The 13686-nt window shown below is 47.9% G+C and overlaps 1 protein-coding gene across 3 annotated transcripts; it reads right to left on the reverse strand.

The window, feature by feature from the left end:
* Positions 1–4762: 4762 nt before the first annotated feature.
* Positions 4763–7915, reverse strand: LOC122366587. Of its 3 annotated transcripts, none has more exons than XM_043338991.1 (3): positions 7752–7915; positions 5887–6028; positions 4763–5650 (listed from the first exon to the last, which is right to left on the reverse strand). In XM_043338991.1, the coding sequence occupies exons 2-3, from the start codon at positions 6014–6016 to the stop codon at positions 5136–5138; spliced, it is 645 nt and encodes a 214-aa protein (XP_043194926.1). In that variant the 5' UTR covers positions 6017–6028; positions 7752–7915; the 3' UTR covers positions 4763–5135. The 3 variants fall into 3 exon arrangements, with proteins under 3 accessions (XP_043194926.1, XP_043194927.1, XP_043194928.1); XM_043338992.1 differs by having other exon boundaries at positions 7736–7915; XM_043338993.1 differs by lacking the exon at positions 7752–7915 and adding an exon at positions 7477–7500.
* Between the last annotated feature and the right edge of the window lie 5771 nt (positions 7916–13686).

Genomic DNA, 13686 nt, shown 5'->3' on the forward strand with positions numbered 1-13686 from the left:
ATCAAAATTCCGAGATATAAAAATTGTAGCTAGTAGCTACTAATGACCTAATAACATCCTGCGACTTTCAAAGGCCTCCGACATCTACTGTAGCTCTGGCACGGTGACAAAGTTGCAAAAAAGTGACTTGAGGTTGGGTCATTCAAAGTGACCCGGGCCTCGTTTCATAAAACTCTGCCGTAACTTACACCTTTCCGTAATTCACACCCTTTCAAACTACGGAGCGCAAATGAAGCGGTTTCACAAAGCCACAACTGGAATTGTTTACACCTCCGTAACTAAGCACATTTGCGTAGTTACCGTAATTTATCAAGCCTCCTACAAATTACAATTTCATGTCAACACTTAATTTTTTAGAAAAAATTATAAAACAATTATGTTGAATTTAAATCGTAAAAATTATTTATGAAAAAACAAAATCAATTTTGCTGACCATCCTTTATTAAATCAATATATTGAAAACAGCAGAAAGCCAGCTAAGCAGAAGTGCCTTACTACCAAAGTGGCGCGGCGCGGCGAATAAACAAAATTCCGATAGCTGCCACAAAAAGCGACTGGTACAGAAGATTTGCAGTTTCTTTTTCTCATTTTGGCTGTTCTTTCTTCCTCACCGGGCTCAACATTATAAAATATATTAAAAATTAGCTTCGAATTTTCACATTAATTCAAATTCACGCAACATTTTTGTGCGTAGTTTACACCACTGATATCAAGAGCTTGATAAAATATTTGGCGTTAATTACGTCGTTTTATGAAACCCAAATGGCATCAATTGGTCCGGAATGGAGTATTTGCCGTAAATGAAGCTCCGTAATTTCGATGGCGTGAATTACTCCGGTCTCCGGCTTTATGAAACCGAATTGGCATCAAATACGCCAAATCTGGCATAATTGACGGAACGCCGTAAGTAATTCCTTTTATGAAACGAGGCCCTGGTGACCTGACCTTGAAAGGTAGGAGGTTCAAACTTGTACACCATGTGTAAAATTGATAAGGGAATAGTCATACCAAATTTCGCGGCGCTACGCGCCGCGGTTTTCCCGCTATTCGCGAAAAACCTCAGGGGGGCGGATATCCGCCCCCCCCCCCCGTCGGTGCGCGGGTTAAGAGACCATATTGGCGAAAATTGGCGCTTGAGCTGAAATGTGCATTGTGAAAATTTGAAGCAAATTGGACAAATAGTAAATAAATTATCGCCGAAAATTAGGGTCTCATGGGGTCTGAAAAGCATAGTAGGTACCTACGTCTGCAGCTTACGAAACCGATCGTGAATGTAGTGAGTTTAGACTGCATCAGGCCATGAGAAAATACACCAATGTAAGAAGACTGCACCACGACGTGTGGCGGTGGCACCAATAAATGGAGACTGCATCAGGACATATGACAGAAGCACAAATATATGGAGACTGCAATAGGCCATATGACAGTAACACCAATACGTGGGGACCGCAATAGACCATATGCAAGTAACACCAATACCTATGTGGGGACTGCAATAGGCCACATGACAGTAACACCAATACATGGAAACTGCATCAGGACATATGACAATAACACCAATATATGGAGACTGCAATAGACCATATGACAGTAACACCAATATGTGGAGACTGCAATAGACCATATGACAGTAACACCAATATGTGGGGACTGCAATAGACCATATGACAGTAACACCAATATGTGGAGACTGCAAGAGACCATATGACAGTAACACCAATATGTGGAGACTGCAATAGGCCATATCACAGTAACACCACTCGGAGACTGCAATAACATGGAGAATACAATAGGCCATATGAAAGTAACATCAATGTGTGGAGACTGCATCAGTCCAAGTGACAGAAGCAATAACATACGGAGAGCGCAATACGCCGTATGACAGCAAAACCAATATGTGGAGACTGCATCAAGCCACATGGCAGTAACATTAGTGTGGAAACTGCACCAGGTCTTGAGACAGAACACCAATCTGTGAAGACTGCATCAGGATATATGACCGTAACACCAATATATGGAGACTGCAAGAGGCCATATGAAATGAACACCAATACTTTATATTTGGATTATGGAGACTGTATCGGATGACGGCAACCATTAGGTATATGGAGACTGCATCAGGTCATATGGCAGTAACACCAATAAGTTATATTATGTAGACTCGGCATTAACCCGCGCCGTGCTGGGGGGGGGGGGCGTTTTTACGCCCCCCCCCCCTCAGGTTTTTCGCGAATATCTCAAAAACGGCGGCGCGCAGCGCCGCCGTTTTTGGTACACGTGTTCCTACATCATTTCCGCACATGTTGTGAAAATTTCAGACCTAGGCCGTTCAAGGTCAGGTCACCAGGTCACGTCAAGTGACCTTACCTCAGAAAAAGTTCAAAGGCTCGCTATAGCTACACCGACTGAACGATCACTTTGAAACTTTCAGCGATTGATATGAGTAACAGTATGTATAAAATGTATATCTCGGATTTTTGATATCTGTGACCTAAGGTCAGGTCAATTTTGCGACCTCTCCATTATAAGTCAATGGGAGAAAATTGAAATGCGCCTCTTTTGGACGAATATCGTTCAAAACGCTCTCAAACATCGGTTCATAGGTAAACATGACACACTGAATAGGAAAAATGCACCTGTGACCCCTCTGTGTGCCCCTGAGGTCATCTCAGGTCATGAACGGTCGCCAGTAGTTTTTTGGCTATAACTTTTGATAGAGACGTGCTAGAGCGGTGAAAACACGTCAGATGTGTTCAGCTCGACGATACGGATCGACTGATATGCAACATGACCCTTTGCGGTCAGGTCATGACCTTGACCTGAGGTCAAATTTTCAAAATGACCTTTCAAGGTCAACGAATAGTTCATTCGACGCGTCTCGACGAGAGGAACACGATGCTGGCAAAAGTAATGTCATGGCGCTTATGAGTCAAAAGTTATTGACGAAAAAACGTTTTTCGTAAAAACGGCTATTTTTGGAGTTTTTGCCCTCTGGAGGCTAAACCGTTGACCTGAGGTCAAATCTGAGAACATTACTCAGAAAGGTCTGTAAAAGGGCTATCGAATGCGCTTTTCCGCGGCGCTGTAGCTCTATCGGTTCCCGAGATAGCCGTTGGCAGTTTCCAAAATGTTGAAATAGTCAACATTTTACCTTTGGTGACCTCTGGTGACCTGACCTTTGACCTGACCCAAAAATGACCGAAGTGTTTTCGTCCTTATTTTTGACGCTCTTTCGATTGCCGCTTACCGCGTGTCGCTACGTGGCCCAGGAGCCGAGTTAGACGGGGGGGGGGGGCGTGAAAACGCCCCCCCCCCCCCAGCACTCGGCGGAAAGTTCAGGCCACCAGCACGGCGCGGGTTAAGTACACCGTTCCATCATTTCCATCCTCAGGACATTCAAATCCTTCTCCACCACGCCTCAGCCCCCTGTTCCGGACTGAACGGGCAACTTTATCCCCTGCGGGAACGCCCGTAAGAGCACGCCCGCAGCCGGGTGCGGTGAGTGCTTGGGGGGTGGTCGGCCTGTCCATTCGGACGAGCTCAGCCCCGGCGACTCGCCAGGGTGCTCGCCCAGGCCAATGTCTCATCATCCTTCCGGCCCTGAAATTGTCTCGTCAGAGCGAAAAGGCCAAACCCAACAAAACAGAGACTGCATCAGTCCATATGACACTAACACAAAAGTATTTGGATCGTGGAGACTGCATCGGATGACAGCAGCCAATATATGGGGACTATATAGGCCCCATGGCAGCAGCACCAAGATATGAAGGAGAGTGTTAGCAGTCCTTGCAACCAAGCGGTTATAACCTTGCAAGGTTGTATGTGGTGCTAAGTATGGGCGCCAGGCGGTACCATGGCCCGTAATTTTTTATCTGGATAACCAGTTCCGATCTGAGATCACTGGTTTCTCCTCTATGATGTCGGGGAAAGCTTTTGGGTTTAGGGAAATTCAGATATCGCCAGATCAAACTATGGGTAGTGTACCGTGTCCGGTTCCTATGTCAAAACACCACAAATTCCCCCACGTACAACCTACAGCAAGTGACGCACATCTCATTCGCGCAGAGCTGTTACAACTCTGACGCAAAGAAACAGAGCAAACATCGTTGTCGGTTCCGGCGGACTCAACTAGAGCAACGATAACTTGCGACGGCAGGGGAGGAGAGGAAAATACCGGCTATGAGCGGATATTGCGTTTATGTGCAGCGATGCTTTCACAAGCTGCCGGGTGATGTCAGCGGAAAATGACCAGTCATAAACGGGTAAAGTCGGTGCAGAATTTATTATCGGTGGCTTCTTAGTGAGCTGATTCAAAGCCTGCAGTGACGGGATACAGGAACGTCCTCATGGGAATTTCTGTCCACTGAAGCTTTTTAGACATTTTGTGAGCATTTTTGCTCGAAGGATCGATGCCAGCCACATATACTATCACGGGCCATAAATGCTGCAACTCTTTTCAAGCCGAACCCGCGCCTGCGCAGGAAAATTGCAAAGGACAAATTATAGCGATGTGAAGTGATCGTAAGTCATCGCAAACGCGTCATCACTCGCTTCGAGTGCTTTGGTTGAAAACACATATCATTTGAAAAGGCGGCACGATTATTACAAAAGATACGACTCTGCTTTACGACGGTCACGTTTACGCTTAGTACCTACAAGTCATACCCGTTTCTACTAAAAAAAAATCGAGAGGTGGCGACTTTGGCGGCTATTAAATATCTTGAATGAGCCACCATTCACGTTTCCATGCTGAGCTTTCCCATTTTCCCATTTTTCACAGAGATACATTATTTCAATTGGACATTTAAGCCTATTGTATATTATACCGTTCCGATATGCAGGTAGCAACGATCATGAATTACGCCAATTGAACATCTGATACATATTTCAAGGCGGCTAGCGAGTAGCGACAGACATCAGTTCTCGATAACAATAACGATATTCTCCAAAATAGGGAAGAAACACTGGCACGAACCATACTACGACTGCGAGCAAATACAGACCATAACGCTTCAAAACACATGATATGCGCACCATTCGAGCTATGTATAGCGCAACCGCCCTAACATATGGCCCCATGTTATCACAATGGCATTCACCAACATGGCTCGGGCTTATCTAAAGCTCAGTTCAGGCTACTCCGGCACCGGCGGTGGCGGCGGCGGCGTGGCGGTGCCCTCAGACAGGCTCTGCAGCGCCCTCCCCGCCTGTCGCAGCTCCGCCAACACGTTCTGGAGCTGATGTCTGGAGGCGGCCATTGTAACCTCCTCCGTCCGCCCGCCCCCGAGAGGTTCCATCACCAGCGTCACCTCAAACTGCGCCTCTTGGGAGGACTCCGCAGCGCCGGATATACTACAGGCGACATCAGCCAGCTCCCGCCAGCGTAAGTCCACCAAACGCGACGGCCCGTGGGTTAGGGAACTCAGCAGGCGCCGTGCAGCCGGCGCCGCCTCAGCTGACAGTGACACTAGCGCCGCCTGTCGGTCGGGCGACCAACCAGCGTTGTGTAGGACGGCCTGAAGCCGGGCGGTGGAGGTGGTCTCAGTAGTGCCGCCCGAGAAACGCACGTGCTCGAGAAAGGTGGCCAGCACCGCGGCGTGACAACGCACCAGAGTGTCGGCCGGAGTATCACGACACTTTACCTGCAGGGCTGGGGATAGGTGGGGGAAAATCAATGCTCGAGATTCTCAGTTCCTGTGACACTGGCAATGTAGTGTAATGTTGCAATGGGCATAGCAAAGCCAAATTAGTAAGCAATTCAGAGAAGTTAATAATGGAAATAAGTGGCACAAACAAAACTCATATCTTTTACCATGACCATTGAACTAAGAATGGCATCCTGAACCAGCCTGGGCTACAGCTGCTGCAGTCATTGCTCTTACTCACATGACACATGCTCTCTTTTAGAAGGATCGCTGCCATCCAGCAGAGCGCGCCTGATGAGAGCTTTGAATGACTTGTCTGAGAGAGAAGCACAGAGCCTGAGGCCCTCCAGGTGCTCCTTTGGCAGCTCCATGTTCAGAAGTACCTGCAGAAGTAACATGGTTTGTTATTATCAAGGGTTTGTAGAGAAAAAAGTCAAATTGACACCAATTTCATTTGCATTCCTGCAAAACATATCAGTGCCAACTGCCAACACATGCTAACAATCTACAAATATCTGCATCACTCAAGGTACCTACATCTTGAGCTTTCCCCAAGTATCACATGAAGATGAAGTTACCCAGCAAGTGTTGTACCAAAACATGATAATGGACAATGGTGAATCCTAAATGTTCACTCAGTGTGAATCATGAATAGTGATGGTCAAGCCATGTGTCCACTATCCATGATGCTGTGGGACCGATTCCCTTCTCTCATATCGTGGTAAAGAGAACACACGTTAGAGCTCCGCTGTCATTCGGAGGCCCGATCCCCACGCGTCATGGCCTGGCCGCCGACCCAAATATAGCCCTTGGTCGGTGGAGACCAGTAGTGACATGTCATTACCTACCTAGGTAACGGGCAGGGCCATCGTAACAGGGGCTTGGAAATGGTTCTATAGTTTCCAAGGATACTTTTTTTATAAATTTAGCTCGAATGTTTGAATGGACGGATTGACAGAGCCGGAGCCCACGCTAAGCAGAGCTTGTTGCGTAGACCCCGACCCGTACCGTCCGATCGCGCAATTCCGGGTAACGGGAGAATTTAGATGCCAAAGTTTAACGTGCCCTTCAAAGCCGGACATGGCGTGTCCCACTCAACTGACTTCAACTGGCTGCGGCTGCTCCCACCAACCGCAGACCATCCCCGTCAGGAGTCTTAAATATCGAGCGCCAGAGCGTCTCGAACCCGGGCTCTCACCACCGGGAGTCTGATGCTCTACCAACTGAGGTACGGGACAGCTAGGATATTGATGAGGGTACCTTACACCCACCAGAGTAAATAAAAGATAGAGGCTGGAGACTTCCACACGCGGGTAAGTCGCGTGTAAGTGGTTTGCGGGTAAGTTGGCGTTTATCTCGCGTTTAAGTCGGTGGGTAACTTTGGCCAGAGACTTCCATCTGCGGGTAAATAGTTTGTTCGCTAAGTTAGCGAACAAACTTCCACGCGAGCCACCCCATATATTAAGTTTGTGGGTATCTTTTCGATGGTGCTTTTTTGGTCCTTAGGTGGTCTTGAAAGTTTTTTTTGTGCAAATTTCATGTTCAAGTGATAGATAATAGTGCAATCATCTAGTTATGGCTTTTTCAGCCAGTTCGGCTGCTAAGAATATACGAATTTGAGGTCACCTTTTCATGGTAATGAGGCCAGTTTTACCCACAGAAAAATAGCTGCCTGCCGGAATTTTTCGGCTATAAGCCGCAGGTCACATACGGATTGAGAGCGATAAAGCCCTATCCGCTTACATGCTTATCACGCTTACGCTCCGTATGTGAAATGGCCTTAAGACAAAAAAAAATCCGGCAGGCAGCTACTTTTGTTGGTAAAACTGGCCTCTGAACGAGAAATGGAATACCTATCTTCATCTAAATTCTAAGGTGATCACCAAGGCCGTATCAGTATATACTGTGATCACTGATCGTTGGGGCCTAAAAGCTCCTGATTTGTGCTAGTCTCAGCTCAAGCTACAAAACTGCTATTACAGTTCAAAACCCCATGTTAAAAGTGGACTATTTCCTTTAAAGGGACCCTCCCACCTTAACATTAGATTTGAGTTGAGATAGCCAAAATGGGGTCCCTGGCTCACAATTACCGGTTTCGGCACTCACAACATCGAGAAATGCCTCAAATCGGAAATATTGAATTTCAAAATTGATTTTTCCGGCTTCCGTTCTTCACAAATACGCGATCATCGTCATATATTCAAGTCATCAACGAACGGCTCAAAATGCCCGTCGGGCATTCACCACCGGCAAATGTTCGCGCCCGTCGCGCGAGACAAATATCTACCGTAGAGGCAGCCGGCGCTGATTCCGCAACCGACGATCCCAAGGTCATCGCTGAAAACACGAACGACGAAACCGAAGAGCGTTGTTCATCGCCACGAGGAAATCAAGGAGGAAATGTGGGAGGTGGGAATCAAAGCCGTGGAGATGAGAATCCGAATGAAGTGAAAGAGTGCGGAGTCGGCGACAATACAGGTATGGACACGGACACGGAACAGAGCAAGAAAACTGTCGGTAAGTTGGATGAAAGCATGTATAAACTGTTTGGTCATGGGCCTGGCTCTGTTAGCTCTCTCTCGCGGTCATCCAGTGATACAGGCAGTGAGGGGGCTATTTGCAGGGGTGGACCGAGCGTAAAGGCATGTGGAAACCCTGTCAAGGATGGTGAGCCAGGCATTATGTGTGACAAATGCCATGACTGGTTTCACCCCCACTGCCAGGGGGTTCCGAAGCTAGCCGTCAAGGCACTTGACAAGTATGAAACCCTTGCGTGGCTCTGTGACAAATGCAAAGTAGATCTGAAACAAAAAAAGCAATGCGACCATCTTGTCTCGTCTCTTGAGCAAAGAATCATCCAACTGGAGGCATCAGTCTCTAAACAATCAGACCTGATTAAAGAGTCCCTTCAGACCCGAGACAGGGAGGCAAGTGGCCACCTTGATGCCCTCAAAAAGTGTGTAGAAACTTGCGAAAGAAACGCTCAAAGCCAAGCCAAAGCCATTGAGACAACTCTGAAACAGCAAAAGTCATCCTATGCAGATGCAGTGAAAGGAACTTGTGAGGAAGTTACCAATATGGTAAAACAACAACTTGACTCTTTCCCAAAAATGCCTACAACTGGCAGCTCTAAGACAGCTATGGACATGTCAAAGGTACTCGATGACTTTGCCGACAAGGAAAGGCGCAAGGCAAACATAGTGGTCCACAACCTTCCTGAACATGAAGGAGACACTGTTACAGAAAGATCTGCAAAGGACACTACAGTGGTAGTGAAAATTATCAAGGATGTGATGAAACTGAATGTAACAGCAGTTGGTTCTTTCAGAGCAGGCAAAAAACTTCCCAACAAACCAAGACTACTCATAGTCACACTCGGAAACCCATCCGTCCGTGGTGACATCCTGCGTAGTGCGCCATGGCTCAGGAACACAGCGAACTACAGTAACATATACATCTCCCCAGACATGACGCAGAAGGAGAGAGAAACAAATAAAAAACTGAGAGAGGAACTTGCAACCCGCAGGCAGGCTGGAGAACACAACCTTGTCATCAGGGGTGGCAAAGTGATTCAGCTGCCCCGACATGCTGCATCTTCAACAGGCACTGATAGAGCTCGGGTACCCGATTCAAACCCTGCTCATGGGATGAACAGACAGCAGCAGGAGAGACCTGTTGGACACTCTGCAGCTGTACAACCCACTCCTTCCGCTGGGGGATCAGCGGGCTCTGAAACAGGTAACATCCGCCAACAGGAGGATGGCTCTGCTGTGGTGGACACTCATCAGCCTGAAAACCAGAATGGCACTGCCAGAGAGCCAGTTAGGCAAGACTGACTAGACAAAGAAAATGTAGCCTGGAGCCAGAGGAAAAAGACTGTCAGGAATCTTTGTGTGCTCTATACAAACACAGACCAGTTCATAAACAAAAGGGATGAGCTAAGCATGAGGATATGTGGAGAGGAGCCAGATGTGATGCTGCTTACTGAGACCCTTCCGAAAGCTCAGAGACTGCCTATTGCCCCATCACTGCTGCACATTCCAGGATACCTGTTATTCACCAACTTCAATCCAGGTATGATGGACCTGGGCAACTCTGGATTACGAGGTATCTGTGTGTATGTAGCACAGCATCTGAGCGTCTCTGAGGTAGTCTTTGACAAATCAATGATTGAAGATGTTTGGGTTGGACTGAAGCTACAAGGAACAGATCACTTGTTGATAGGGTGCATCTACCGAAGCCCATCTGGCTCCCAAGAAGAAAGTATTAAAAGGCTGGAGCAGCTGATTTGCCAAGCAGCTGCAGCCCCCTTCTCACACCTTGTCATCATTGGCGACTTCAATCTTCCTGGCATTGACTGGGCAACTGGTGCATCTCCTTCAGCCACACACTCCTTTGTGGAGACGATCCAGGACTGTTACCTGTTCCAACACGTTACCCAGTCCACACGTTACAGGCTTGGAGAGAGGCCAAGTACTCTGGACTTAGTATTTACCAATGAGGAGGGTATGGTTCGCAACCTTGAGTACGGCCCTGCCCTGGGTAGAAGTGATCATGTGATCCTTACCTTCACATTGATGTGCTACGCACCTGCGCCATCCTCGCTGCCACGCATGTATTCTCGCACCAACTATCGTTCATTGACTAATGTGCTTGAATCGTGCAACTGGGCGGTGATGAGGAACATGAGTACTCAAGAAGCTCACACCTTCTTTAGCTCGTCAATCTGTGCAGCCATTGAGTCATGCTCCAGCATCAGAAAGAAGGCCTCTGACCATAACATATATATGAACCGCCAAGCCCTCCAACTAAGGAAAAGGAAAAGGCTATTGTGGAGCACTTACTGCCGAAGCCACGATGAACTTGATCACGCCAGGTACGTCAGGTGTCGAAACGACCTGAGGAACGTGACCAGAGCCCTCCGGAGACAACATGAGCAAAAGCTGGTACTGTCAATCAAAAATAACCCGAAGTGCTTCTGGCGGTATGCAAATTCACGCCTCAAGACCAAAAATGGCATCGGCGACCTAGAAGACGAGAATGGAGAAACGGTGTCTTCTGATAAGGCAAAAGCTAACGCCATGAACAGATACTTCAGTAGCGTCTTCGTCGAAGAAGCGTCAGACACCATCCCTGTCCTGGAGCGCCCCCATCACGGACCGCTTCTGGAGGACGTCGAAATCTCCCCGCTACGGGTACACACTAAGCTGGCAGCGCTGCGGGCACACAGCTCGCCAGGACCCGATGGCCTTCACCCTCGCGTACTAAAGGAGAATGCAGCCGTCCTCTCCCACCCACTGAGCTGGATCTTCAGGAAATCGCTGGACTCCGGGGATGTCCCCCCAGAGTGGAAGATCGGCAACGTGACTCCGATATTCAAGAAAGGAGATCGCCGCCTACCATCCAGCTACAGACCGGTGAGCCTGACATCCGTCTGTTGTAAGGTCCTCGAATCTGTCATAAGGGATGAGCTCCTGCACCATATGTCAGCAAACGGCCTGCTTCACAGAGCTCAGCATGGTTTCCTGGCAAAGCGTTCGTGTAGCTCCCAATTGCTTGAGGTACTGGAAGACTGGACCGCTGCCTTGGAAGACCGAACCCCGGTGGATGTGGTCTACCTAGATTTCGCCAAAGCATTTGACTCGGTGCCGCACAAACGTCTTCTCGAGAAGCTGAGGTCGTATGGTGTCGGAGGTAAACTTCTCACCTGGATACAGACCTTCCTAGTTGGCCGTCGTCAACGGGTGCTGATTCAGGGCTGCAACTCGGAGTGGGCACCTGTCTCCAGCGGTATCCCCCAAGGTTCAGTATTGGGGCCGACGCTGTTCACAATATACGTCAACGACATGCCACTAGAGGTCTCAAGCAATATGAAGATGTTCGCGGATGACACGAAGCTATACAAGCCACTGACAAATCCATCCGATCGTGGTGCTGGCCTGCAGGGTGATCTGGACGCTCTGGCACGATGGTCCTCAAGGTGGCTGCTGCCGTTCAACGCAGGAAAGTGTAAGGTGATGCACATGGGCTCAAGAAACCCTGCACACGAATATAGGCTGAACGGGACGCCCATCGCTGTGGTAGACGAAGAAAGGGATCTGGGGATCATAATCGACTCTGAGCTGAAGTTTCATACGCAAACGGCCGCGGCCGTTTCAAAAGCCTCACAGCTGCTCGCGGTCATCAAGCGATCCTTCGCTCACATCGATGAGACGACCCTACCCTTGCTCTACAAGGCTCTCGTCCGCCCCTTTCTGGAGTTTGGGAACGCCGTCTGGGGACCGTTCAGCAAAGGAGACCAGAAACGCTTAGAAAAGGTCCAGAGACGCGCCACGCGTATGGTGGAATCCATCAAGCACCTTCCCTACCCCGAGCGTCTGGAGCGTCTCCGACTGCCGTCGTTGTTCTACCGCCGCCGCAGGGGAGACATGCTGACGGTCTACCAGCTGTTCCACGGTGGAATCGATGTGCCGGCAACGACCTTCTTCACCAAGAACGAGACCGAGCTGACGAGAGGACACGGGTGGAAGCTGCTCAAACCCCGAGCTGTGACTCTCGCCCGACGAAGCAGCTTTAGCGTCCGCATCATCAACGACTGGAACGCTCTACCTGCTGAGGTCGTATCAGCCGAAACACTCTCGACATTCAAGGCACGACTCGACCATCACTGGACCCACCTAATGTATGTCATGCCACAACCTTACGAGTCCTGAATGTCTCTGCAAGTAACTCGGTGAGAACGGGACCTATAGGCCAAGTGGCCTTTTCTATCCCGATGACCTTCAAGGTAAGGTAAGGTAAGGTAAAATTGCAGCATTTTGATTCAGAGGGGCTAATGCTGAGGAATCCCCCTCTGAATGTGTGACGTCAGCGCAGATATCTAACGATTTTTAAATGTTTGACTAAAACGTTTTGTAGCACGCGGTGGTATATGCTATTTGCGCGCAACATCTGCCGCAAACGCCGCACTTCTAAAATAAAGTCGCTAGAAACAGCGGAGATCCCAAAAAAGTAAACAAAAGTAAAAGTCTAATATCTTGAAAACCGGTGAATATTTTTCGGTGAAATTTGGTAGATATTCGTTTTCGCTCTTTCTGAACCGAGCGACATCACTTTCATGCCAATTCATTAACTTTTTTGAAGGTGGGAGGGTCCCTTTAAATATAGCGAAACTAACAGAATCAACACAACAACACAGCACAGCGAGATACTTTATAAATGAGACAGGAGTGACGCAATTGTTACAAAACAAGGGATCTTTTTAGAATACGTTCGTCTTGAAGACTTTTAGAATATTTTGACATAAATCTCACGCACTGTAATATCCAAAAAGTTGAAATCACGGTGAATAATTGACGATGACATGGAAATGAATCCATCTCTTACCGCATTATATTAGTTTTTAGCAACAGGAAATATTCTTAAAGATAGAAATAGGTTGAATTTTTGAAGCATAATTCGTAACTACAAGCTTTTGAGACAAAATGATGCAGCTTGCAGAACATTCACTTTTATCGGCAAAATAAGTTTTAAAAAATAATTAAATCTATTTACTGGGAAATAAAAAAAGTAAAAATTTACTGGGCTAACAAACTTGTGAATTTCAGCTTTATTTAGTCTCTTGTCTAAGCAACTAGGCAGGCAACTACAAGTAATAAAGCACATAAAAAGGCTTCCATGCGGAAAGTTTGAAATGCAAACCTTGAGACTTATTCGAAATATCCCAAGAGTTGGAGTGGACTGATTCGGACGCGCGGGGCGCGCGCACGCGCTGTCTGTTATCGCTCTCGTGTCAGCTCGCGTGTTTGGTGAGTGGTGCTGGGAAGTGGGAGGATTGCGTGGATTCGTGTTATTGCTGTAATTGGTTTTAAAATACGTTTTATTCATTCTAAACAGGCATTGCAATTGTGTGGTGTTACATTTTCAATGCATTCTCGTGGGGCCCGGCGGCAGCGTAGGAATCTTGCGGAACTCAAACTCGCCGCTCGGCCATTTTGGGAGCTTGACCCAAGGCCATATATAGGGCTTGACCGTGGTCCGC

This window comes from Amphibalanus amphitrite, unplaced genomic scaffold (assembly GCF_019059575.1).
Source record: "Amphibalanus amphitrite isolate SeventyFive unplaced genomic scaffold, NRLGWU_Aamphi_draft 000817F_arrow, whole genome shotgun sequence".
In the NCBI taxonomy this organism is placed as follows: domain Eukaryota; kingdom Metazoa; phylum Arthropoda; class Thecostraca; order Balanomorpha; family Balanidae; genus Amphibalanus; species Amphibalanus amphitrite.